The sequence below is a fragment of the Podarcis gaigeae genome (genome assembly GCF_964106915.1).
Source record: "Podarcis gaigeae genome assembly, chromosome: 2".
Lineage (NCBI taxonomy): Eukaryota > Metazoa > Chordata > Lepidosauria > Squamata > Lacertidae > Podarcis > Podarcis gaigeae.
The window spans coordinates 6608012-6635856 of NC_139679.1; the positions used below are offsets into that span (position 1 = coordinate 6608012).

At 45.6% G+C, this 27845-nt stretch overlaps 4 protein-coding genes and 1 long non-coding RNA gene across 7 annotated transcripts in view; 3 read left to right on the forward strand and 2 right to left on the reverse strand.

Annotated features, from left to right (window-relative positions):
* Positions 1–10189, forward strand: part of TAC3 (tachykinin precursor 3) — a 29254-nt gene extending 19065 nt beyond the window's left edge. Inside the window, exons 3-7 of the mRNA XM_083729542.1 lie at positions 2093–2201; positions 3490–3519; positions 5232–5285; positions 6204–6278; positions 9790–10189. Of these exons, the coding sequence (XP_083585668.1) occupies positions 2093–2201; positions 3490–3519; positions 5232–5285; positions 6204–6277 (267 nt within the window). The 3' untranslated portion in view covers position 6278; positions 9790–10189. The remainder of the gene's footprint in view (positions 1–2092; positions 2202–3489; positions 3520–5231; positions 5286–6203; positions 6279–9789) is intronic.
* LOC310840197 (17-beta-hydroxysteroid dehydrogenase type 6-like) overlaps positions 1–27845 on the reverse strand; it is a 257115-nt gene that overhangs the window by 205497 nt on the left and 23773 nt on the right. The window lies entirely within an intron of this gene.
* The window catches only part of LOC310840203 (retinol dehydrogenase 7-like), a 486845-nt gene that overhangs the window by 126886 nt on the left and 332114 nt on the right, over positions 1–27845 (forward strand). The gene's annotated exons all lie outside the window — the stretch shown is intronic.
* Positions 5295–22482, reverse strand: LOC310840238. Its single transcript, XR_014561857.1, has 4 exons — positions 21417–22482; positions 8410–8457; positions 5541–5650; positions 5295–5446 (listed from the first exon to the last, which is right to left on the reverse strand). It is a non-coding gene; the product is annotated as an uncharacterized lncRNA (long non-coding RNA).
* ZBTB39 (zinc finger and BTB domain containing 39) lies at positions 20830–27670 on the forward strand. Of its 3 annotated transcripts, XM_083729402.1 has the most exons (3): positions 20830–20953; positions 22518–24766; positions 27158–27670. In XM_083729402.1, exon 2 carries the CDS (start codon positions 22632–22634, stop codon positions 24729–24731), a length of 2100 nt encoding a protein of 699 aa, XP_083585528.1. In that variant the 5' UTR covers positions 20830–20953; positions 22518–22631; the 3' UTR covers positions 24732–24766; positions 27158–27670. The 3 variants fall into 3 exon arrangements, with proteins under 3 accessions (XP_083585528.1, XP_083585526.1, XP_083585527.1); XM_083729400.1 differs by having other exon boundaries at positions 22518–27670; XM_083729401.1 differs by having other exon boundaries at positions 22521–27670.

Here is a 27845-nt window from a genome sequence, read left to right on the forward strand (position 1 = left end):
CACAGATCGACAGGAATCTGACAACAATTATTTCTTTTGTCCATTGCTCCACACAGAATGCTGAAGAATAAAATACTGGTTGTACTTTCTGTTATGCTTCTTCAGATAGAGGTTTTCTCTGAATTGTTGTAGGACAGAAGGGGTATGGGCCTCTTTAAATCACTCAGCCTTTTATATGCCCAAACTCAACAGCTCAACTAAGGAAAGAAAGAAAGAAAGAAAGAAAGAAAGAAAGAAAGAAAGAAAGAAAGAAAGACACTGGTATAAAACTCAAAACTTTAGAGTAGGTGTAAGCAACTGGAAGTTCATGGGACAAGTCCAATTTGCCTAGAAACAGAAACAGGGTGGGGAGCTGAATGGAGACAGTCGTATCTGTGCCAGCAAAGCTTTCTGACTATCCATTTTAGAGGGTGAAAGTTCTGGTACAATACCTCCCTCCTCACCCCCACTCTATCCTGGAATCTGAAAAAATGGGACTCAAAAGTCTTCATATTGATTTGCATTCAGTAGTATTCAAAAATCTCCAGTGAGAATTTAGAGAATTCCATGAAAAGCAACTGCAAAATCCCACATAGCTACATTAATCATTTGAGAAGTGATTGGGAGGTGTGCATGTCAAACTTTGCAACATATCTATTTAAAATTTATGTTCTAAATCCCTACCCCCTTTCCCAAGGAATGGGGAGGAATTGCTCTTCCAGCACTAAACATCCTGTTGTTTCACACATGTCTTGCTACATACGGGTACTGATTAGCATGCTGTTCCCACTGGTTTGGGGAAGATCGCCCTGTTCCCTTACCCATCTCCAAGACAGCCTTCCACCATTGCCTTATGTATTAGGCATTCTCATATTTTGCACTCGATAGAGTCTGTGAGCTCCTCATTTCCCCTTGTGCAAGTAGCTTAGAGGTTGCACATTTACCTGGCATTAAGCTCCAATGCAGATCGTGAAGCTGAGGCTCCAATACTTTGGCCACCTCATGAGAAGAGAAGACTCCCTGGAAAAGACCCTGGTGTTGGGGAAGATTGAGGGCACAAGGAGAAGGGGACGGCAGAGGATGAGATGGTTGGACAGCGTTCTCGAAGCTACCAGCATGAGTTTGACCAAACTGCGGGAGGCAGTGGAAGACAGGAGTGCCTGGTGTGCTCTGGTCTAGGGGGTCACAAAGAGTCGGACACGACTAAACGACTAAACAACAACAAAGCTCCAATGAACAAATTGCTAGTTTCTTCCAGGTTAATAATGTGCATAGGAACCAGGCTGCAAGAAAGATTGACAGATGAGGTTTTTATAGCAAGCACTGTTAGGCAAATCTTCCTGACAGATTCACTGCTGCCCAGCAGGCTGGATAAAGTTTGGCCTTGTCTTCTCTTCTGGGTGTCTGGGGACTCTGCAATAAGGAAGCACCCTCTGGACTATGATGGTTGTGACCAGAGGGAACAGCAGGAATGGGCATGTCAAAGCACAGAGGCAGCACTTGATGTGCCAGGGAGGAAAGGAGAAGGAAGCTTGCTCTTCAAACCTGCCATTTTTTCCTCTCCAGGGAAAGCTAGCTATAGGGAGAAAATGGGATTGGTGGATGCATATCCCAGCATATATGTGGAATAGCTTTGAATACACAGATTGTGAGGGAAAGTTCCGAAAATAACAATGAGCACGCAGCATAGAGGAAGATGGAGAAAAGATTGGGGTCTGAGAGCATTCTGGGGGAACAACTAGAAAAGAAGGCTAACAGAGGACTAAAAACATTTTTATACTGTGTGTGAGCTCAGCTACTAGATTTTGCATTAATGCTTTTCTCCATAAACTATTGTGAGCTGAATTCTACAGTTATTTCTTTAGCTCTTCCCACAAAAAGGTGGCAGTGGCCATCGCTGAACCAACTCTTTTGCTACATCCCTTGTACAGATTGGGGAAAGTAATATTTTTAAAACTGCCTTCTCTTTGAAATTTGATACGCCCATGTTAGGGTTATTGAAGGTGACAGTGGGAATTATTTGTTTGGGGAAGATTTTAGCTGATTCTGCTATACATTGCCACATGAGCTTTGGTACTTCTTTCTCAGTTGTCTTCTCCTTTATTTCTAACAGAAGAGCTCAGACTTCTATAAGACTCCTCCATCTTTGCTCCGGCGATTGTATGATGGCCAAGGGATTTCCTATGAGGCACTGCTCAGACTGTCAGGCAAAGAAGAAGTCAGTAAGTCCTGTTCCCCTCACCTTCTGAATAGTTACGGCAGTTTCCCATGAAACAGAAGAGTAAATTTGGCATTTAGGCAACTCAAGTCACCTTGGCTACTTGAAAAGCCTTTTTTGTAAGCTGCTTTGAGGTTTTTTCTAACAATCAAGAGGTATATAAATTTTATGAAATAAAAATAAAGTATGAAATAAAAAACTGAAAATGGGACATTTTTATGTTTCTCGTTTGAAGTACGTTCTATGAAGTCTACTTTCCAATAGCAGCAAGCATTCCAGCAGAGAAGCAGACAAGCTATGCATGGAATAGAATAGATTTGGGGGTTGCCTTCACATATATGAACCATCCTCAGATTTCTGTTGTAATTATTACAATCCAAGGAGCTCAAGATTTTTCACCTTCCCACCACTTCAAAATGCTAATGATTTTTTTAAATCTTCACAAGGACTCTGTGTAGTAGGTTAGTCTGCGAGACAGTGACTGCCCCAAGGTCATCAAATGTGCTTAACAGCTGAGTGGGGAACTGAGCTCTGCTCTCCCTCCCAGGTCCTAGTCCAATATTTGGACGAAGGGGATATTTGCAGTGGCAGCCAGAAATGTAAATCCAAATGCAGGACGAACCACACCTACAACAGAATGGACATAGTGTGTGAGAGTTTAATCACCCTTGGATTTGGGATGGGAAAATTTCTATAGAGAGTTGGGAAAATAGACCATAAGACGCACCTAGTTTTTGGAGGAGGAAAACAAGAAAAAAAAATCTGAATCTCAGAAGCCAGAACAACAAGAGGGATCGCTGCACAGCGAAAGCAGCGACCCCTCTTGCTGTTCTGGCTTCTGGGATAGCTGCGCAGCCTGCATTCGCTCCATTTCATCAGCAGTTAAATAGGCTATGCACTGGAATCCTAATAAACACATGAACACACAAAGAAAAGAAAAACATGAAATAAAGACTTAAGAGAGGCGTAGAACACTACTGCTTGTGCATTAGCATAATCTCTAAAGGCACCCAGTAATCAGGGGCCTTGAAAAGTAAGCCGCCTGCTGACTATTAGAAAGCACACTGCTCCCTTTCTTAAACTCCCTGGAGATACATGGGAACAGAAGCAACCTGGAAAGTAAGTTAAGTCCATAGATCTTCACCCAAAGTATTTATGATCTTCACCTTAAATTAAAAACTCACTATTTAAGTGAGTCCAGCAGGCATCTGTTCCACCTTACAGACCAGTCATGGCCTGGAGATGTGTATTGTGCCTTGGTAGCCCAGAACCCCTGTTCTTTCTTTTTTCAGATCCTCAGGCACTTGCCTCTTCCCAGAAACGTAAGTCAGCTCTTCTTTTGCTTGCTTTACACACCAGGAAGTCCCTGGGCTATGGCTTGATCCCTAATGATTGCTTGAAGCGGCTGTTGAAGGGTGAGGCTAAGGGCTCAACCGGATTTGCACTTGCCCTGCCACTTCCCCCGGGAAAACCCACTCTTTACTGCTGAATCGGAACAAACATCATGTGTTCTCCAAATTGACGTTTGCTCCAATTTAGCACTAAAGAGTGGATTTTCTGGAGGGAAACAGTGGGGCAAAGGCTTGGACCCATGGCTAGAAAGCACAGGATGAGATGATAAACGCTCATACTCCTGCTTTCTAGCACAGAACAAGTGGAAGTTTGGACAAGCCGTAAGGTTGCTTACAGCCACCTAGTGAATTTATGGTGGAGGTAACATTTTCATGAGAGAGTCACAGTCTAATAAGGTTTTTAAACCATGCGTAAAAAGCAGAAGAAGCTGAAATGGGGCTCTTTGCCTCATCTCCAGCCACCCATATCTTTCACTCTGGGGGGTTTCTGTCCTCTCTCTTCCCCTATGGTACTTGGCATTTATAGCATGACCAGTCCAGGCCAATGGCTTCACTGAGGCCAGGATTCCCAATGGCACTGCAGTAAGAGTGATGGAAGTAGTTCCTAGGATGACTGGCATAAGAATTATGTAGAAGTGTGTGCAGGTGAGACTGGGGACAGCATGTAAGAATGATAGAATGAGACAGGAAGAAGAAAAGAGAGCAGTTTTTTGCTCGTGATAAAAAGTGATGAGAGAGTGAAAAGAAGACTTCTGACTGTTGATTAAGACTGCAATCCTATACACACTTACCCTGGAGTAAGTCCCATTTTACCCGAATAGATAGGTAAAGGAGTGTTCTGTAATGCTGCAGTCCTAAACCTGGTTAGTGAGGAGTAACCTCCAATTAACTCTTTGGGCTTACCTCTGAGTAAACATGCAAAGGATTACAATTGAAATCAATGCCCCACAGGGGGAAAAGAAGCTGTTATCGTTGCCATTGTCAGTTCCAGATGATGATGATGATGATATTATTATTATTATTATTATTATTATTATTATTATTATTATTAATTATTATTATTATTCCCTGCCCATCCGAGTGTGCTGCCACAAAATAGGCAATGGCAGGAGATATGACAAAGAAAAGAGGCCGGAATCTCTTAAGATGAATGAATGCAGATGGTTATAGGACACAAGTCAGGGAACAGATTACCAAAGACAGATTTTTCTCTCTTATAGATACATTTACTTGGCTTTCCTCCTTCACTTGCCCACTGCTATCATGATGCAGTCAGCATGGCCATCTATTGTCATTTACACAAACTGCTCCATGACACTTTTTTTTTAAACAGAAGCATTATATAGTAAGAAATGAATGAAGTGTTCAGCATGATACTGATATTCCATAAGTTCCTCAACTTACAATCACCAATATCTCCCTTTCTGAGAAGCTGGTTTAAAATGGTGGCGGCAGTGTGTTATTTACAGAAACTTATTTGTGACCATTGTACTTGTGACCACTAGAGTCATCCCTGATGATCAGAATGCAAGTATCTAATCAGAGTCTACAAGAACGGCACCCAAACACCACCATAGTAGATTTAGAAGCCATTCATTACAATAGTGCTGTTGTTTCTTTTCTAAAATCTGAAATCCATCTGATACTTTGACCTGTTGTAACCCTCTTGTTTTTCTCTGTAGGAGATATGCATGATTTCTTTGTTGGACTCATGGGGAAAAGGACCACAGAGCCTGGTAGGTGTGTAAGTCAAGAGATTTCACACTCAAACACACTCCTTGAAAATCTTGATAGGCTTCAATAGATTTCTTGGTAGATTTCTTAGTTGGAAAGTACGGTAAAGGTTCTTTCTTTGAGCTTTCTAATTCTTAGGCAGGGCTGTGTGTTTGATGCAGTTCTGTGGAAACGAAGGAGGAAAAACCCAAAACATGGCATTAGTTTTAGAATGCAGTTTTATGGGAATCTGAGTTTTCATTTTAAAAAGCAATTACCTGGTGGGTTTGGTGGTTAAGGGCCAATATCCAGGGCTTAATCTTTTCAGATTGCATTAAACTAGATCATACAGCAGTGGAGAAGGTGGAACATGGTAAAGCAGCTACAGCTAAAAGGAAAGCAAAGAACAAGGGTAAGGGAGGAAGAAGGAGAAACTGTTGTATTTGTAGTGGGTGATTTTTATTTCTTGTTTGGTCTGCTCTACCCCTGGACAAATGGAACTGCAGAAACAGAATCTGGCTGTAGCTTGATCCTTCCCTCCCCACCTTCCATAGTTGGTCCTCAGGATAAGCACACTCGTTCCTTCAGCTTTCCTCATAGAACCTTCCATCTTAATGACCACCATTTGAGGTGTAACAACAGGAGTGAGATGTGTCCCATCGCTAATGCATGTCTGAATCAATATACTCTCAGAAGAAACTCCATGTGCCCATAGTGGTTATTTATGACTGTCTGAAGTGGAAATATTATTCACTCATAACTCAAGAGGTGAATGAAGAAATAAACTCTGCCATGTTAGCTGATTGTAAAGGCTGGGAAACCGAGCAAGGAATCCTTTGATGTCGTTACCTTTGAGTTAGAGGGAAGATGTGGTACCCACCAAAGGGACTGAACAGAAATGGCTTTGGGAAAAACTAACTTGCTTCGTTCTCTTATTTCAGATAATCCCACAGATGTCAATAAGGGAACACTCACTGGTTTTGGTGACCTAAAGTATTCATTGAATGCAGAATGAGGTAAGGAAGAAGGGACCCAGAACTTGACTATGAGAGGGATTATTTGAAATACTGCTCTGCATGCACGCGCGCGCGCACACACACACACACACACACATTCACCGACACATGCACAAATGCAAATGCAAGTGCACTCACAACTGCTCATACATTTTTCTTTTGTCGTTAAGTTGAAGTGTAGATTCCTGCCCCTCATCACAGAAGAACAATATGTTGATCTCCAGGAATTCCCAGTGCAAGTCAGAGGCACATTGCAGATGCCACAAACCTGGCACTAATGCCATCTATTCAGTACAACAGGAGCAGGGGGAAAGGATATTTAAAGAGAAATGCTCATACAAGGAACAAAGCTACTTTGATAGGTTGCTGTATGTAGATATAGAGACCATGACAAGTCCAACTTTGATGGGTTCACAAGATTGCAATTTACAAGTGGGAAAGTTACACCAGAATTGGTTAGCCCAGTCACTTTTCTGGAAGAAAGCAGTGGACAAGAAGTGGTCATGAAATTATTTTCAGAAATCTTATGACATGGTATGGCTAGTAAGAGAGAGTAAACTCATAGCTTTTTCCCCCTTGTGTCTTTAAAATGAGTTTACCCTCTTCTCTTAACTGTATCATTTCATTCATAAAATGGGTGGAATTGATCAAGGGGTGGCTTTCAGGAGGCAATCTTTCCAGCTTGGTTAAGAAAATAAAAGAGAAAGTTACATGTCCTTAAGGTAAAGGTAAAGGGACCCCTGGCCGTTCAGTCCTTATTGCAGCATAAAACTATCCTCCTTCTTCTGTTACATGAGGACTATGTTATATGCCAAAGCTGCTTTTTCAGCCATCTGGGAAAACATTAACCATCTACATCAGGCTGTTAACAGCCAACTGCAACTCCTTTTGATGCCATTTCTCCAATTAGCATAGTGAATGGGTATGTGACCTCCTTTTTTGTTAACTCTTCAGTTCCAATAATTTGGTGAATGACAGTAGTTATTCCATGATTATGAATTTGTGATGTAATTTCAATGCTGTTGCTGATAAGCCAATGGCACTTAGACTGTAGAACAATGCTTTCCCTCAGAGCCACTAACTTCCAAATGTAATTGCTATGCATTTTCAGGATACAGAAAAATCAAGCATTTTGGGAACCTCACACAGATGAATCAATACTATCCCCACTACTTTCTACTAGTTGGCTCCTGTGCTTCTGTGTGTGTCTACAAGAATTCTATATATTTAACTGAACACTGTTAGCATGTGGGTGTATGTTGTTGGTATAATGTTTGTGTATATAATACCTAAGTGATGCTGCATGTGTGAAATGGCTATATCATTGGCTTCACACTTCAGACCTTATTCCCACGTCACTACAAACACAATTGAAACAGAGTTAACAATGCAGTGAAGTCAGTTCATGAATTCAAATTACAGATAGGTAGCCGTGTTGGTCTGCCATAGTCAAAACAAAAAAAATTCCACCATGCACACGAAAGCTCATACCAAGAACTGACTTAGTTGGTCTTTAAGGTGCTACTGGAAGGAATTTTTTTTTGTTTTGACCATGAATTCAAATTAAGTTATGAGTCACTTGGTAATAAGACAGTGACTCAGCGGCACATAATTTGTCAAAACACTTTCTAGTCTGAAATGCAGCTAATTTTTTTTTATTGTATTTTAATAACCTGTGTCTTGCTTTTCTCTGTCTAAGGTTGAACCCAACGTAGGTAAAAGCCAAAATAAGACAATAAGACAATAAACCACAGTATTCAGCAACTAGTAAAATCCATAAAATATGCAAATTTCATTGCCATTCAGAACTAGAAACAAGCATTGATGTATCTAATGATGCAACAGGTGGTGGCCTTTTTCCGTGTTCCATCCTGCCAACATTGCAGATGGCAGTGGAAGTAACAAAGGTCAATTCCAGATTGTTGCTCTTTTGTGAGTGGGATTCAATACCATACACACACAAATGCATGTTCTACAAAGTGGATTTCTTCTGCCAGAAACCTGATTCTGAGGAAATTAGGCCTTTTGAAGTAAGGAAGGGCATGTGAAAATGCACTGGGAAGTGTGGGATAACAATTGCTTGATGTCACATTGTATGGAAACAAATAATAATAATCAGTAATGAGATTACCTGGAAGCGACTGTGTACTGTGCAATCCATGAAGCAGCAGGAATCTCTCTATAAATATGTAAAAAATGGTTGCTATATTTTAAAGGATTTTTAAAATAATATAGAATAGGCAATAACCAAGTTTTTTAAAATATTTCAGATCCAAGATTAGTAAAGAATATAGTTTGCTCCCCCCCTTCCCCCCTCTGTCTCACTGTCTTTAATATTACATAATTAGTACTGAACTCAGATGCAATTGTCTTTTATGCATTTTTTTTTACAGAAACCTGTACAAAATAATTAAATGCCCCTCTAGCTCAGATTGAAATCTGAATTTTTAAATTACCCATCTAAAAGTCTTGGCTACTATTTTGGACACAATCGTTAAACCAATGCTTTGATAGTTCTCATCAATAATAACGTTTCCACACTGGGTGTGCAAATTTGGCTTGCCAAGCTGATCTCACAGTTGCACATACTTAAGGGATAAACAAAAGCTGAACAAGGCAGTAGCATGGGCCTGTAGGATACAGATCAGGTGTGCACATTATGTTCCAAAAGCAGCCATCCCCACTGCAACATTGATACAAAACTGCTTAATCTTGAGCAAGTGCCATTGAAATTCTTGCTCCAGTAGAGAAACTGAAGTAATAGTTTTGGTTTAACAAACAAAACACTGGAAATGTGTTGTTCTGAGTGAAACACAAAAGCTCGCTGTGGGTTAAACCACAGAGCCTAGGACTTGCCAATCAGAAGGTCGGCGGTTCAAATCCCTGCGACGTGGGTGAGCTCCCGTTGCTCAGTCCCAGCTCCTGCCAACCTAGCAGTTCAAAAGCACATCAGAGTGCAAGTAGATAAATAGGTACCACTCCGGCGGGAAGGTAAACGGTGTTTCTGTGCACTGCTCTGGTTCGTCAGAAGCGGCTTAGTCATGCTGGCCACATGACCCAGAAGCTGTACGCCAGCTCCCTCGGCCAATAAAGCGAGATGATTGCTGCAACCCCAGTGTCGGCCACGACTGGACCTAACTGTGAGGGGTTCCTTTATCTTTTACTTCCTTGTACTCTAAACATTTCTTGCCTGGGCCCAAAGAACCACAAATCCTTTCCATGAAACTGAGAGAGCTTTAACAAACCAGCCTCTCCCACCCATGTTACATGACAGCTACTTTTGAAACTGATGGACATTTCCCAAGCAGTTGGTAGTATGGGATGGGGATCAGCTGTTGAAATGGGAGAGTAAAAAAAAATCACCTGTGCAACCCCTAATTCAAGCAGCTATTTGGATTCCAGCCTGCCATTTTCTTCCATGTCCAGACCTGATTCCAAGACAGGGAACTGTGCTGAATCTTGGAACCAATTTAACTTCAGCCTTCTCTGCCCCCCTTGATCTCTCATACAGGTATCCATGTAGGCGTGTGGACAATCACAATGTCTGCAGGACCTCGAGAAACCAACACAAAGCTGATTTCATCCACCAAAGCCCAGCACACTCTCAACCAAACCAGAACCCTTTGGTGTACTATGGAGACCTCATATTGTCCTGTGCTTCCTTGTTGCCATGTTATTTTCCTTGATTCTGCCCTTTATTCCAGCCTTTTCCTCACTGTAACTCTCTAGTGTTCACTGTTTGAAAATTTTGAAAGTAACCTTTCCCCATGGTGCTTTGTCCCTCTGTGTACATATTTACCTGATCTGCAGAAAACTCCTATGCCACTAGCAAAATCACCCTCACTTTTGTGGCACAGATTAAGAACACCTCAAAATCTTCTACAATTACAGGGTTTTTACTTATGACCTGCCACTGTGTGTCTCTCGTTCTTTGTTTGATATTTAATAAAATTGTGGAGGGGATTCTGCTGTCACAAAACGAACCAACACAGTTTAAAATGGTGTAACTTACTGGCCTACAGCACAAGTTGTTGATGAGAGTCTGGGCATAGTTCAATCATAAAAAGCTATGATCTGTGCACGTAAAGTCCCAGGCTCAATCCCCAGTATTTCTGATTGAAAACTATCTCGGGTGCGGATGGCCGGGAAACGCTTCTGCCTGAAGCACTGAAACACTCAGAGAATATTATAGAATCCTGGTTAGCAGGATAGAACCTTCCTTGGTCTCACAGTGTCAGCTAGAAATTTGCCTCTTGAGCTGCTTCTTCATGTGTTTACATTCCCCAACTGTAAGTCCCCCAGCTTCCTCAGCGCCACAGTCTACCCCTTTCTGCCAATAACACAGCACCTCTGTTCTCCAATTAATTATTTTTTCCAAATGAGATGGACCTGGCCTCAGACCTGCTTGGAAGTTGAGCCAGATAGGTGGAATTGCTAAAATGCAGCCTCACTGAAAATTAATTCACTGGAACTGGGCTCTGAAGTTCGAGTTAACCTCATTCTGTTCCTGGGCCTGGGTAGAGGTTTTTTCTTTTCCAAGGACGGAGAACCTGTGGCTCTACAGATGTTGTCAGACTCCAGCTCCCACCTGCCCCAGCCAGTTTAGTCAGGGATGATGGGTGTTGTGATCCAGCAGTGGAGTGGTGCAGGTTCCTCATGCCTTCTTCAGCCATGCATAATATCAGAATCCAAAAGCCTTGATGGAACAAACTAATATTCTATTCTAGTCCTGCATTCGGTTTCCAGCAGTGGCCAGCCACATCAGCCTTCAACATTTATCACGGAATTCATTTTAAATTACTCTACACATTTCTTCTCTGCTGTCTGTGGAGGAAATTGTCCTGTGCTAAACACCCGTGGTCAGAATTGTTACCGTACTGAGCTAGATGAACTCAGCAGAAGGTGGCTTCATGCATTTGCATTGTAACAGCACCAAAGAGTGATTGAAAGCAACCTTTGCAGATTTACCATAATTGCAAAACAGCCCTTATGTTCAACATTCTACCACTGTTCATTTTACATAAAATTAACGCACACGGCAAAATATGCATATTTAGTAGTCTACAGTATCTTATTTTGCTGTGTGATTCTATCACAATTAATAGTGTGTTCTTTTTGTTCCTCCCATTTATTTTGTTTGGCATTTTATGTAAGGTAATTCAATTAAGTATGATTCACTAATTACAATTTTATTACTGTTATTTCTTTAATGCATATCAGTATATCTCATAATATGCTGTTTTTTATTTGCCTGCCTGGGCTGTGAGGTACATCACGCTATTAGATGTATCTTTTAACTTAATTATTTCTGGAGGAGCCATGTAGGCAGTCTGTATTAAGTCTGCTCCCACCACTGCTTTGGGAAGCAGTGTATGTATGACGTTAGCTACAATCCATATCTATTCTGCATTTATCCTGTCACTTCTTATGAAAGTGATGCATTTTGATGCAATTTCCTCCAACCTAGCATCAATCCAAACTGAGAAAAACCTTGCTATGTGCATTCACTAATCTTATCTGCTTTGGTGTGTCTTGTTCACTTGGCACAAGAAAACAGATCTGTAGTAAGGATTAAAGAGTAAGCTGAGGTGAGCAAGTTATCAAAACATGGAATCTGTGGAAAGGGTTCCTCATACTATATTTGATTCCACAGTACAGAAACCTCTAAAATGTATCCATCAAATTGGGCAGGCAGCTCGCTGGCACCCGCCTCTCTATACAACAAATTCAGCAAGCACAGGACATTAAAATCTTATTTTTTTCACTTGGCTCTAGAGTCCACCCATTAGAGGTCTACATTCTCAGTGATAAGCTTACAGGTGGTTTGAGAACCTTGTGTTTGTGAAGTAGTAGTACTGAATGTACTATAGTCCCCTCTTGGATATATTTCCATGGAACTGTTTCTTCTCACTTCAATTTTCCATTTCCATCCCCCTTTAAAAAACATTTAAATTAAACACTTGTAAGTGAAAATGGTTCCAAGTTTCTCCCCCCCCCCCCCACAACTTTCTGCATTCCCAGTGCAACTCTTCACATCAGTATTTATGCTGAAATCAACTGGCAAGGAAAATATAAAAAGCTTGTGGCTTTGAAATAAGTCCAGACAAATGATAAAATAATCATGGATATCAAAGAACACACTGCTTATTTACAGAGTTGTTTCTTTCGTGCATCAGAAGCATCAGTTCCCATAGAAAATTCTGCTTTTGTCTGCCCTCCTGTAGCACAAAAGCTATTCACTTCAGAAAAATTGACTTCAGAAAGAATAAATAATCCTATTTTGAATTAGCAACAAGGGTAATTTAACAGGGGGGGAATGCCTATCTGCTGTCTCCGCTATCTGAAAAGGTACATTACATCTTAAAATCCAAGAGACCTCCCTGGGAGTGATGGGGAAAAAGGGGGGGGGGGGGGCAAAAAACAGTATTTACACAAAACTTTGCAGGAAAAAGAATTTACACAGGCTGCTGCTCCCACACTAGGAAAATAAGGTTCTCTGGATACTGACGGGAGACTGCCATCTTGTGTGCTTAACTTTATATTGCAGCTTTGTAATAACCAGAGCAAATTGTTCGGTTACATAAGAGGGCCCCAGTCAAATTAAGCGACTAGCTGCTTCAGTACAGTATAATGATCAAAGCACCTTCGGGAAGCGCTTATCATGCTACCTAAAATGAGGACTTTTACTCATCCGAGCATTTCTGAAGGAGACAAGAGTGCTCATTATGCTAACAATTTTTAAAGTTCCCTGTTGTCAGGATTGGATGGTGGGTTGAGAGGGCTTTTTATGGCATTTATATCCCACCCTTTTCTCCAAAGAACTCAAGGTATCATACATAGTTCTCCCTCTCATTTAATCCCCCCAGCAACCCTGTGAGGTAGATTAGCCTGAGAGGCAGTGAGTGGCCCAGTGAGCTTCATAGCTGAGTGGATATTTGAACTGTTGTAAACAAAAATTGGGACGCAGGTGGCGCTGTGGGTTAAAGCCTCAGCGCCTAGGACTTGCCGATTGAAAGGTCGGCGGTTCGAATCCCTGCGGCAGGGTGCGCTCCCGCTGCTCGGTCCCAGCGCCTGCCAACCTAGCAGTTCGAAAGCACCTCCGGGTGCAAGTAGATAAATAGGGACCGCTTACCAGTGGGAAGGTAAACGGCGTTTCCGTGTGCAGCTCTGGCTCGCCAGAGCAGCGATGTCACGCTGGCCACGTGACCCGGAAGTGTCTCCGGACAGCGCTGGCCCCCGGCCTCTTGAGTGAGATGGGCGCACAACCCCAGAGTCTGTCAAGACTGGCCTGTACGGGCAGGGGTACCTTTACCTTTACCTTTAAACAAAAATTGCCCTTTTCCCTTATGGGGTATCCAAGAGCCCATATAGAGTCCTTACATAGGTTCCCTATTGGTAGGAGAGAATAACAGAGGCCAACCAGAGAATATTGAGAAGCAAAGCAGCTAGTAAGCTTGATCTTTATTGATCTGTTGCAACAGGGTGCTCCCCTCACACGCAGGAGAGAGGAGGGACAACGAAAAATGGCATGCAAGGCCTTATAAAGACTTTTGAAATTCCAATCCTGTAGATCAGGACCACCCCCAGAAACATCATACATACATCACAGAAGGGGTGTAACCTAAGACCACCCCTCAGATACATCAAACCTACATCACAAAAAAATGTGGTCTAAAACAGAAAATTTGAATATTGTTTTTCTCCTGTCGTTGTTTATCTCCTGTCTGGCAGGATACTTGATTGGATTTCCTGGGTAGCCTGGCCAGTCTTTTGTAATGATAAATACTTAGTTCCTGGGCCAGGTCACAGGCTCACACCCTATTCAAACACAGACATACCCTTAAGACAGGATTTGTGAGGAAAGAGACAATAGGAGGTTTCCCACTTTGACCTTGCAGAGAAAACATTGGCTCAGTTTAGGAATCAAAATGGTTCCAGGTTGGTCTTCCTGTGCTGATCTATGTATGTGCTTGGTTTGTACCCACTTATGAACATTACCATATGTCTAAGACCATAAAATTCCTATCACAGAACTCTGGTCTCCCAGGTCTAGTCCGACACTAACCACTACACTACACTAGATTTTCCAAGGCAAGTTTTTCATGCACTGGCTACTTCCCTACCTTATCAGAATCAGGGGAAATGATTCTTTTGAATCTATAGGACTATCCTACTGAGACTGCAAACTATGCCTATTTATGTAGAAGAAATATCTTTGAACTCAATGGGACTTGTTTCAGGATAGACAGACATGCATTAGGTTGAGGGGGAAAAGAGTGGGGAAAGCAGCAGTCTTCAGTTTTAAAAGACTTGTCTTGAAGTCCAGTCCAAGTTTGGAATACACTGTTTCTTTCCAAGTTTGCATAGCTTTGTTTGGATTGCATGCGTGGTACGTTTGAAGTACTCTAAAAATAAATCCGCAGCAGCAGCAACAATAAATGCACATTTCAGCAACATTCTTTGTTGCTGATGCTAACAACAGAAAACATACATTCTAGCCAATGTGAGTTTTGAATCTGAATTTCTCCTTAACAGTGAAGCATACCTGGCAACTATGCATATCCAGTTTGCAGAATATTGCTTGCTGCATATGGAAAATGTATCTTATAGCTCAGGGTTGGCCAACTCCCAAGAGACTGCAATCTACTCACAGAGTTAAAGACTGGCAATGATCTACCCCCCTTTTGAGGGGTTCAAAGTTGTAAAGTTGTTGAGTTTTTCTTAGGAAGGAAAACCCTGTTTTTCGGGGGGGGGGGGGTTCAGGTTGTTAACGGAAAAATCTGAGGGCTCCCTTGGACAAAAAAAACAAGGACACCAGCCAGGAATACCAGAGCAAAATAGCAGTCAGTAGGCTTCGTCTTTATTGAAGACTGTCGCGACAGGACTCCCACCTGCCACAAGGTGGAACAAGATGGAAGCCCCAAACAAAAGCACCCCCAAACTTTTATTAGCTGCTAATCCCTATGTTACACCCCCCGAAATGACATCACTCATACATCATGAAAGGGGAGGTCTGGTGGCAGTAATCTGAGCATCCTGCACCCTGCCCCATGGTTCCCCTTGCCCTCCACCAAATACCCATCAAGTGTAACAAAAAAGATATTTACATTTCCCTGTTTCCCAGCCAAGTTAATCACACCCTTTTGTCTTCATCTGGGTTTGTTATTTCTGGAATGGCTACCTGTCTGGCACTCAGGTATCAGGATGCCAGGGATTATCACTCAGGCAGAGGGGCTGCTGAGTAGCTGAGCTCACATGTCTATATGAATTTCTGAAGTTTTCCCAGTGAGCCAGTACATAGATACATTTATCAGTGAATTGTTACATTTGGTATTGTGCAGCAAAGGTCCTTTGAATAGATAGGAAGAAACCGTGATGAAGTGTTTTGTGGGGATAAATAAAAAAAGTCACAAAAGCGATTGTGCTGATTTTGGTAGTGGGCTGCATGTGCGTGATATCTGCATATTTTTTAGGGCTGCAAGGCAAAAATGTTGAGCTTTCTTTACGGAGCCAAACTTGTTGAGCTTCTTCGGTGGGAGCCAGTCATCTACCACAAATGTGCACTGATCTACCGGTAAATCACTGTCTACCCGATGGACGAGCCTGTTATAGCTTTACAAGTGTTATTCAGTACTGTATGTAGGGCACTTCCACTGGCAAGCACATTTTCCACCATGCAGACACATGGCAGAGGTGAGTTGCAGTCAGTCCCACTCCTTTGGTGCTGTGTGCATGCTGATCTCAAACACCTTGCTTGTGTCTCTCACTTTCATATAGCAAGCCAAGCCTCTGCACCTCAAACTTAGAACCTTTATACCCCTATTATACATACCCTTGCGTCATGGCCACTTTTAATTCATTTTCTGCCTGTTTTCAGTAGAACTCAAGGCAGTGCAGCTAGGGTCCTCAGGCCATCTGTTATCCAGGCACTGACAATGCCTGGACCTGGTTAGCTGCATCACACTCCTTTAGATCAAGCAAGGGAAACTGTGGCCCTCCACATATTGGACTCAATCTCCCACCAGCCCCACCAGTGTGGACAGTGTCAGGTATGGTGTGAGTTGGTAGCCCAACAACATCTGGGGAGCTACAAATTCCCCAGTCCTGCTTAGACCAAAGTCCTGGGCATTAGGTAGGGTGCTGGGATCTGCCTTAGGCAGTAGTTAGTTAACTAGTGTTTTACATTTTTGCCATCATAGAAACTGGCGGCACCACATGGACCACACACACACAATTTGGACCATCCCTGATTTGTCATGTGCATGCACACACACACACACACACACACACACTCTCCACACACACACGAACATGTTCTGCATGGCCTACACCTACATAAATGTAAAGTGAGAAGCAGCACATAACATCCAGGGAATGAGCTGTTTGCGTGCTTCATCCAAAATGCTCAAGTTTATGAAATACATCACCTTTTTCCAAGTGGGCAGAATGGGACAGAATTTGCAGGTGTGCATTTTGCCAAAGAGGATTTCAAACACCCCTTTCCTGTTGGGATGGACACCAGACCTCCTCCATTTCTTCACCACCAATGGAGAGCATTGTCCTCTACTGCACAGCTAACTGCTCCCTTGTTCCCCAGGCATAATCTGACAACCAAACAAACACCTTTCAATCTTCAACAACCACATTACGCCACGTTGAGCTCCAGGAAAGCGACAACTTGCAAGGCAGGATATACATGTAAAAAGAAAAGAGGAAGAAGAAAAGTTTTTAAACATCCAACAACTGGGGTTCAATTATCTGTGCTAGGGCTTCGGCAGCACAGCTCCCGTTCCCATGCCAGGGCTTAAGCTGGAACCCAATTTTTTATTTAAAGGTAAAGGTAAAGGTAAAGGTAAAGGTAAAGGTAAAGGTACCCCTGCCTGTACGGACCAATCGTGTCCAACTCTAGGGTTGCGAGCCCATCTCTCTTAAGAGGCCGGGGGCCAGCGCTGTCCGAAGACACTTCCGGGTCACGTGGCCAGCGTGACAACCTGCATCTGGTGAGTCAGCGCAGCACACGGAAACGCCGTTTACCTTCCCGCTAGTAAGCGGTCCCTATTTATCTACTTGCACCCGGGGGTGCTTTCGAACTGCTAGGTTGGCAGGCGCTGGGACTGAGCAATGGGAGCGCACCCCGTAGCGGGGATTCGAACCGCCGACCTGACGATCGGCAAGTCCTAGGCGCTGAGGTTTTACCCCAGCGCCACCCGCGTCCCACCATTTTTTTATTTATATTTATTAAATGTCCATACTATCCCTCATCTGAAGATACTAGGGTGATTCACAACAGAAAAACACAAAATGAGAATACATTAACTAATTACTGGTTGGCATCCATGAGTCTTGGGCAGGGGTCTGCAACCTTTAAGACAAAAAGAGCCACTTGGACCCGTTTCCGAAGAAAAAACAACAACTGGGAGCCGCAAAACCATTGCGACATTTAAAACAAATATAACACTGCATACATTGTTTCTTAGCCCAATGTTATCCTCGTCATTATAAAAATAACTTTTTTGACACTTTTTAATTATTTTTTGTTTGACCCCTCAGAATTACTCCTCCTCATAGAAATAAACGTTATATTAACAAGTTACCTTTTTTTGAGTGTGTGTTCTTCACTCCCCTTCAAAACAGTAGCTGCAAATTGCAAAGCAATAGCAGCAAATCAGCCAGCGGCAGCCTGTTGGGGCGGCAGCCTGTTGCCCGAAGCACAGGGAGCCCTCCGGAGGGCTCCCCGTGCTTCAGGCGAGTGTCTGCAAGCCTTGCGCGCCCGGCAGGAGTTCCCGTCGGGCGCGCGAGGCTTGGGGCGGCAGCCTGTTGCCCGAAGCACGCGGAGCCCTCCGGAGGGCTCCCCGTGCTTCGGGCGAGTGTCTGCAAGCCTTGCGCGCCCGGCAGGAGCTCCCGTCGGGCGCGCGAGGCTTGGGGCGGCAACCTGCCGCCCGAAGCACAGGGAGCCCTCCGGAGGGCTCCCCGTGCTTCGGGCGAGTGTCTGCAAGCCTTGCGCGCCCGGCAGGAGCTCCCGTCGGGCGCGCGAGGCTTGGGGCGGCAGCCTGCCGCCCGAAGCACAGGGAGCCCTCCGGAGGGCTCCCCGTGCTTCGGGCGAGTGTCTGCAAGCCTTGCGCGCCCGGCAGGAGCTCCCGTCGGGCGCGCAAGGCTTGGGGCGGCAGCCTGCCGCCCGAAGCACGCGGAGCCCTCCGGAGGGCTCCCCGTGCTTCAGGCGAGTGTCTGCAAGCCTTGCGCGCCCGGCAGGAGCTCCCGTCGGGCGCGCGAGGCTTGGGGCGGCAACCTGCCGCCCGAAGCACAGGGAGCCCTCCGGAGGGCTCCCCGTGCTTCGGGCGAGTGTCTGCAAGCCTTGCGCGCCCGGCAGGAGCTCCCGTCGGGCGCGCGAGGCTTGGGGCGGCAGCCTGCCGCCCGAAGCACAGGGAGCCCTCCGGAGGGCTCCCCGTGCTTCGGGCGAGTGTCTGCAAGCCTTGCGCGCCCGGCAGGAGCTCCCGTCGGGCGCGCAAGGCTTGGGGCGGCAGCCTGCCGCCCGAAGCACGCGGAGCCCTCCGGAGGGCTCCCCGTGCTTCGGGCGAGTGTCTGCAAGCCTTGCGCCCCCGGCAGGAGCTCCCGTCGGGCGCGCGAGGCTTGGGGCGGCAACCTGCCGCCCGAAGCACAGGGAGCCCTCCGGAGGGCTCCCCGTGCTTAGGGCGAGTGTCTGCAAGCCTTGCGCGCCCGGCAGGAGCTCCCGTCGGGCGCGCGAGGCTTGGGGCGGCAGCCTGCCGCCCGAAGCACAGGGAGCCCTCCGGAGGGCTCCCCGTGCTTCGGGCGAGTGTCTGCAAGCCTTGCGCGCCCGGCAGGAGCTCCCGTCGGGCGCGCAAGGCTTGGGGCGGGAACAAAGGAAAATGCGCCTCCTCCCCTCGCCTCCACCCCGGAGCCGCGGCAAAGGCGTTAAAGAGCCGCATGCGGCTCCGGAGCCGCAGGTTGCCGACCCCTGGTCTTGGGAGACAATGGGCCTTTTGGGTGGGGGTGAAGTCAAACTGTTGGAAGGTTGCAGTGCCTTCTGTGGCTGTAGTGTTCGATACAGGAGAGACATGTTTTGTTGCAGTTACAGATATGTAGCCGTGTTGGTCTGCCATAGTCAAAACAAAAAAATTCCTTCCAGTAGCACCTTAAAGACCAACTAAGTTAGTTCTTGGTATGAGCTTTCGTGTGCATGCACACTTCTTCAGATACTGAAGGTGCTACTGGAAGGAATTTTTATGTTTTGTTGCAGCTGGGGCGGATGAAGGTGTGTGGTTGTGCTGCTGCAGATGCACCATGACATTTCTTCTCTGTGTGTTTCCTCTCCCAGAGGCCGTTCCTCCAATGGTCACTGCTAGGGATGCACGACCTGACTGTCTCCAGGCACTGTGGTCATCTGCAAGGGATTCTCACAGAGCTGGACTGATCTTGCCAGCCTCACATTTGCAGACATCTTTGCAACGCAGAGACGGGCCTGTGGAGCATATCCTTGGGGAGTCTTCCATCCTGTGGACACGAGGGAGCCAGTGTAGACACAAGTGTGAACATGCTGGGGGGGGGGGGAGACACCAATATAGCTCCTTGCCAAAAACACAAGGGAGCCTAGCTACTCCTCTGAACAGCCAACTCCTAGGGGCTGAGGTCCCTCCACTCCCAAATATAATATTGCCCCCCCCCCCAGTTGATGGGCATTTCCATTCCAATGGTGTGTGTGTGTGTTTGTGACACGTCTTGTGATCAATTGTGCTGGGTGGGGCTTATCTGGGCTCCCCCAAAATTTCATTCATGTTGGAACCCCACCTCTGAATAAAACAAAACCAAAGCAAATAAGGAATCAAAGCAAATCAGTAACCCTCTCCAGGGCTGGATGTAGGTTTGATGAGACCCTAAACTACTGAAGGGCATGGGGCCCTTTATATGTCCAGCTGTCCTTTGTCAACAAGAAGTTGTCACTGTTTTTTGTGTTGAATATATGCTATATGGTAATTTGTGGACCTAATAGGTCTCTAAAGCCATTTACACATAACAAAATGTGTATTTTAAACTAACTGTTGAACTGAAATACAATTAAGAAGTATATTAATCGTGATTTTTTGGGGGGGCGCGCGCCCAAGAGAGTGGGGCCCTAAGCTATAGCTTGTTTAGCTTATACGTAAATTCGGCGCAGAGCCTCTCCCACAAACAATATAATGTTAATTAACCCAAGAAGCTGGGGTGCAGGCAAAAGTGCCCCTGAGCGGGCGCAGAGTGCGTCCCCCCTCCACATCAGGAAGGGGAAGGCCGGCCTTCCAGAGGCTGGGTCACGGGCCTGCTTTTGGTTTTACCTCCTCTCTCTCCCCCCCCCCCGCCATTCCCGCCTCCCCTCAGCCCCCCGCGACCCCTCCGCTCGCTCCTCAGCCGGGCGGATTCCCTCTCCCCGCCTCTCCCCGCGCCGCGTCTCCCCTGCAGCCGGGGCTGCTGCAGTGCCCCCTCCGGGGCTGGGGGCGGCGCTGGGCCCGGCCGTCTCGGGGCCGGATGGAGCCTCTTGGCCGGGTCCGGAGCAGCGCCTCCTCGGCGAGGCCGGGCGGGCGGGCTGGGCAGGGAGGCCGGGCCGGGGGAGCCGGAGCCCTTTGTGTAGGTGCGAGAGAGCCGCGGGGATGGTGCCCGCCGCCGCCGCCACCGCCGCCTCCCGGGTAAGGGGCCGCCTCCCCGGAGCAGAGCAGCTCCTTTCCCTCAGGCGCCGCTCGCCTCGCACTTCCCGCCCCGCTCGCCTCAGGCGGCCGACCCTCGCTCGCCCCTTTCTCCGCCTTCGCCCTCGGCTCCCCTTGGTTCGCCCCCATTCCGGGGCGAGAGGAGCCCCTTCTTCTCCTTCGCCTCGCTCGGCTTCCCTCGCCCCCCACGGGGCTTGCTCTGCCTCGCCTCCCTCCTGCGCCTCGCCTTGCCCTCCATCCCACACTCGCCAGCACTTTCCCCCCCTTTCCAGTCCAAACTTCTTTTTCCTCCCACTTTGGGCTGCTCTCCTCTCCCCCCCCTCTCCTCTGGGTCTCACCTGCCCCCCCCCCAGGCCCGTTTCTCCTCCTCACTTGCCAAATGAGAGATACCCTCCCCTCCCCGTCATTCCAGTTTTAACATTACTTCCACATCTCCTGGACTTACCAAAAAGAGAAAGAAATCGTGTTCACGACCCTGACAGAAACCTTGCGCCTCAAACCTATTTGCACTTGCATCTCTTTTTTTTTGCAGTGATGATGTCCATCGTCGTCATCATTCACTTTGGTTATGAAGAGATCCCCGTCACCTCACGTTGTTGCATGAAGAAGGGGCATAGAGCCGTCTTCTGACTTAGTGAACAGCTATTAAGTGTTCTTCCATCCTGCTGTGATGCAGACTTGAGTTTCCTTTCGTTTTCGTGGTGGGCATAAGGGGCCCAGAGTGCTTGAAATTGCGCTAAGATAGCATCCCTGCCTGCTTGCTTAATGCACAGAACCTTAGGAAAGAACACAAAGGAGTTTTAACATGAGTTTTGCACTGCACATTTTATTGTGTTGGTCAGCTGGGTTAAAATTTAAAACCCACCTGGAGGCTCAAAAACAAAGAGACAACAGGTTGTGTCTGGAAGGAAATGTGCAGAGGGGAGTTTATATTTCCAGTCTTTTGGCCTTCTGCCAACCAAGTTTTAAAACTTTCAGTCCAGTTGTTAAAAGGGGTTAGTAGAACTTATTTTCACAGAAAATGTGTGTCTTTAAAAAGGAAGTTTTCTGAAAGTGTGACAAAGACTAGAAGGAAAAAAATAAACATAGACAGGAATAGCAGTTTTGAACAACCTGAAAGGGAATGGTGTGAACTGGCAATCACACTCCCCCCACCCCCAATTTGGAGAATTACTGTTATATCTCTGATGGAAAGATAGCTGGTGAACTGGTCCCAGAACTGTGAATAAGTAGGCATAGAAAATGGTATGGTGTAATGTTATATTATGCAGAGCGATGCTACATCCTGACTTTCTAATTTGTAGTATATGCACCACGCTCTTTCCCACCTCACACCCTCAGAGCATTTTGTCAAAAGCAGCTATGTTTCCTTGTAATATAAGTAATAAATGTATGGCGTTTTCTTTTTTATTAAAATCATCTTTACTCCACCTTTCCCTTTACAGAATGTCCAAGGTGGCATACTAATATTTTAGGTTTATTATATTTTGGGCTTCATTCAAAACCAGTAAGAACAGAAACTAACTTTTCGTTTTCTCCTCTCTAGAAGACCTTGCCAGGTGAGCTTCAGAGCCTGGAAGCGGCCTTCTGGTGCAGCTGAGGAACGGACAGGAGTAAACAAGAAGTGAGCAGGAGAAGGAGGTTTTCAGCAGCTGTCAAGATGGGCATGAGGATCAAGCTGCACAGCACTGACCACCCCAACAACCTGTTGAGGGAACTTAACAAATGCCGGTTGTCAGAGACTATGTGTGACGTTACCATTGTGGTGGGTAGCCGTACCTTCCCTGCACACAAAGCAGTGCTGGCGTGTGCAGCAGGCTACTTCCAGAACCTTTTCCTCAGTGCAGGTCTAGATGTGACCCGCACCTATGTGGTCGATTTCATTACTCCAGCCAACTTTGAAAAGATTCTGAACTTTGTCTATACCTCAGAGCTCTTTACAGACCTGATCAATGTGGGTGTCATTTATGAGGTTGCTGAAAAATTGGGCATGGATGATTTGCTGAAGGCTTGCCATTCCACGTTCCCAGACTTGGAAAACTCAGCCAACACAAAACAACCTTCTGTCTCAGGTGAAAGCCGGCCAACTGGCATGTCGACTGAGCCGAACCATGCCCTGGGTGAAATCCGAAACAGTGGGGAGCACCCGGGATCAGAGCGGAGTTGCAGTATGCAGAGTGAAGCACCAGGTGGCTACAAAGAAGATTCTGCAAATGAAGGCAGCCATAACTTAATGCACCAGCAGACTCCCAAAACCGAAGAACAGGAATCACCAGCACAGTTCACTGGTGCCATGAGCATTATGACACAGGCTGGTCTCAGCAATGTCGGCATGGCTGTTCAAACCACTGTCAACTCATGTCATCCATATAAACTCCAGAACAACGGGGATTACAACAAAGGCAATTTTTTTGCTTCAGATGCATCACTGGATATATCAACAGGCAGCAACTCCTGCCCTAGCAATAGTGATCACTCCAAAGACCAGGGCTTTGGGCAGATGGATGAGCTGCAGCTAGAAGATCTAGGGGAAGATGAACTACATTTTGAAGATCCCAGCGAGGAGCTAGGTGCTGCAGAGGAAGTTATTGAGCTGAGCGATGACAGTGAAGAGGAGCTATCCTTTGAGAATGACAACCGTGATAACAAGGCCATGCCCTGCCAGGTGTGCAAAAAGGTTTTAGAGCCCAACATACAGCTGATCCGCCAACATGCCAGAGACCATGTGGACCTCCTGACTGGCAACTGCAAAGTCTGCGAGACCCATTTCCAAGACAGGAACTCCAGAGTCACCCACGTCCTGTCTCACATTGGGATATTCCTCTTCTCCTGTGATATGTGTGAGACTAAGTTTTTCACCCAGTGGCAGCTCAGCCTTCACCGCCGCGAAGGGGTGTTTGACAACAACATTATCATCCACCCTAGTGACCCGCTTATAGGGAAGGTCAACTTGTTCAGTGGGGATTTAGCATGTGCCACCTGTGGGAAACCCCTCGCCAAGGATTTTCATATGGTTCGGGGCCACATTTTGGACCATGTTAACTTGAAAAGCCAAACATGTGGCGTGTGTGACCAGCGGCACCTCAATCTCTGCAGCTTGATGTGGCACACCCTTTGCCACTTGGGCATTTCGGTTTTTTCTTGCTCCGTTTGTGCCAACAGTTTTGTGGACAGGCACCTCCTGGAGAAGCACATGGCAATCCACCAAAGCATGGAGGAAGCCCTCTTTCGGTGTCACTACTGTGGCCAAGCTTTTAAGCTGGAAGCTGCTTACCGCTACCATGTGAGCCAGCACAAGTGCAGCTCTGGCTTGGACCTTGTCCGGCCCAGTTTTGGCGACCGACTCCACCAGCAAGCTCTGCAGAAGAGGAAGCTGACAGAGGAGTTCCTAAGTGAGGATGTGGCTCTTCAGAGCCAACCTGGAAACAGTAAGTACAGCTGCAAGGTGTGCGGGAAGAGATTTGCCCACACAAGCGAATTCAATTACCACCGGCGGATCCACACAGGGGAGAAGCCATATCAGTGCAAAGTGTGCCACAAGTTCTTCCGTGGGCGTTCCACCATCAAGTGCCACCTGAAGACACACTCGGGGGCTCTCATGTACCGGTGCACCGTTTGTGGGCACTACAGCTCTACCCTTAACCTTATGAGCAAGCATATAGGTGTGCACAAAGGCAGCCTTCCACCCGACTTCACCATTGAACAAACTTTCATGTACATCATCCATTCCAAAGATACGGAGAAAAATACAGACAGCTAATGTAGCAGTATTTGCGGAGTAAGCACTACTTGCAGGTAGCAAAGAAGCTTGTTTCTGTTTTTTAAAAAACAATGTTACATTTTAATGGTCAGGCATCATCAGCATTGTACTTTATTTCCCTTTGCCTTGTTAGAGGGTTTCTTAAATCGTCGTTCTGTGAAAACAACAGCACGTTACATGTGTTACTGTTCTTGAGAAACCTGTCTGTTTACCTCCTGCTGAGTCCAGGGCTCATTATTTTCAAGTCTTAGAAACAGGCTGTGCCCCCCCTCCTTCAACGGATAGGTTTCACACCTCATATCTCTCCTCCCTCCATCTCTAATTTGAGATCTTGAAAAGATTTATGCTGCTAAGATATATTAATGCTACACATCAGTAGGGATAGAAGGAGAGAAAGCGGGGGGGAGGTAAAAGGAATTGTTTATGTGCTGCTATTGGGAGGGTAGAAGTTCTATAAAAACTTAAAATGCAGTCCCCAGCACGCTTACTCAGAGGTAAGTCCACCTTTGTTTAATGGTGACTCGCTCTCTGCCTTGCAAGTGTGCTTTGCATTCTTAGCCTTAGCTTCGTGTCAATAAATTTGTATTTCCCACCCACCAGGATTGCCATATATATGGCCAGTTCTTCCTCCTGTGCAACCATGTGATCTGCAGACATTCGTGGTTGTTAGGGCTGATTTCCATGTCCCTTGCTGATTTCTGTAGGTAAAAACTGTCAGAAAAAGCCACAGTAGCAGATTAGGCCAGTTGTTTTGGGGTTTTTTCAGTTCGCACCCAGCCTCTGCCTTTTGCCCTTTTCCATGAAACTGTGAGTTGGTTTTACAAAGTTCCGCTTTAACAAAATCAAAAGAGGGCATAAAAATGGTGTGGTGGAATGGAGGAGAGTTTTGCCAAATGTGAACAATCTGGATTATTATTATTATTATTTTTTGAAGGGGTGCCCTAGAAAGAATTATTTGAGTATAAGCATATAGAGGTTTTAGCAATAGTGTTTCATCTCCACTTCCACTTTCAAAAAAGAAGTGTTCTTAGGGCATCATAAAACAGCTTTGGGGCTCTTTCCTTTTCTCCAGCAATATTAAGTCAGTGCTGGTGTCTTGAACATTGAGATGAATGTCTCAGGGGTCACATTCTTGAAAGTCTTTGACATAGCTCTGTGGACAGTGCCAGGGTTTTAGGTTGCAGTTCTATACACAGCTGGGAATAAGTCTCATTGATCTCAGCGGGGCTTACTTCAGCCTCGTTATGTGTATTATTGCACTGTTAGTTCTGTTTGAAAATATATTGTTGCCTTAAGGAAATGTCTCTGGAAGGAGGAATGACAGGTTTAGGGCAGATTATTATCTCTCTTTTTTGAAGGGGGGGTTGCATATTAAATATTCAGCTCTTAATCATTTTTTCGGAGGGATTCATACATCTTCTCAAAGTAGCACTTTTGTTGCAGGGGTATCCTATTATTTAGCATTTTGTTGAAGGAGAAAAAGCAATCACTCCCTCTCCTCTCCTCGCCCCACCCCACTTTCTAGCACATCCACTCTGACTGTGCCATGTACAATGTGGTTGTGTTGGTGTCACAGGTGCTATCGGAATGAAGAGATGTAATTTTTGTACAGCAGTGAGGCCAGTTTGAATGTGCCTTTACCACTCAGTACAAATAGACCTTTTCTCCAGGATTATGCTCTGACCAAAAAACAAACCCAAACAAATTTATCCAAAACACCCAGTTCTGCAAGTTCGCAGCAAAAGCCAGCTGTGGATGGCATCAATTTCCTAATACCCATCACATCACCAAGAAGAACGAGTCTAGTGGTCAATCCAGCATTTGACTTGATAGGATGTGTGTTTGTCATACAGATTATTTAAACTGGGAGGATAAAGAATTTGCAACGAAGGGTCATTCTTAAATTATATGTCTCTTCATCCTTGGGCAGCATGACATCACAAACATGGAGCAAGATTAATTCCCCCTATCTCCATCGCAGAGCAATTATATAAACTTTTAAAAGGTTTTATTCTCATTAATATTTGTAAAGTCGTCTTTAGAGTTTGAGTGCTCTCACGCTGGAATGCTTATTTAGCCCAAGAAGTAGTGGAAAACACCATCAATTGATTTTTTTTGTTTTTGTTTTTAAGTTCTTTAAGGGCTGTGCACTTTCCCCCTCCAGCCTGGAACACACTTCTCCTCTTCTTTTTAATTTTTACACTATAGCAAGGTATCCCCCCCTTTATTACAGTGGTACTGGATTTGTGCTAGCATATGGGGTTTTTTTTGTCATCTGAAATGCCTCTGGGTGTTTGTCCCTTGTGGCAATGAAAAACCAGCGTGTGCTTGTGTAATTGACAATAACAATTATGCTGTCTTTTGAAGTGAGGTTGTAACCTACCTTCCTTTTCCTTTTCCTTTTCCTTTTCCTGCAACCCTGACAGGTGCTTTCTGGAGGGATGCAACAGAACAGATTGATCACAGGGCACAGATCCTGACTCAGTTTGAACTACACTTGTGGCTTTATCCTATAGGTTGTACGTTATGCTTTCTAAGTGCAGTACTATGTGAAATCCAGGCAGGGGGAGTGGATGAGAGAAGCGAATGTTAGCAAATGTAGCAGCTGGCTTGAGATCTGCCCCTAAGTTTAATGCAAACTACCTCATAAGGAGGAAGTCCTGGAGTCTTAAAAACCAGTGGTATGTACAAATAGGCTTCCAGGCTTCTGTATATGAAAACACTGTTGTTAAAGAAAAACAGAAATCCACATAATGCTGCTCTAGCCCTGACCTATTGGGGGGGGGGGGGATGAAAAACTGTACAGCCCCAGGAATCTCAGCTCTGACCGTAATTCCAGTAGGGCAGCCTTGGTCAGGTTGCATTGCTCTCTGCTTACAGTACCTACCTCTAAGGGTGTTGTGAAGATTGACTGCTTTGATTTTTGTCAAGGAGAAAAAGCACTTAGGCATGTCTTCTTGTTTTCTTATAAGAAAGTTGCCGTCTTCAAATAGCCCCCAGCATGCAGCAAGTGCTCTGACATATCTCTCAATTCCTTTCCTCCTTGTGGCCTCTGAATAAGGTAAAGGTAAAGGTAAAGGTACCCCTGCCCGCACGGGCCAGTCTTGACAGACT

Bases quoted from the DNA above. Each gene is read 5' to 3' on its own strand.
- ZBTB39 (XM_083729400.1), top strand. From the start codon at position 22,632: ATGGGCATGAGGATCAAGCTGCACAGCACTGACCACCCCAACAACCTG.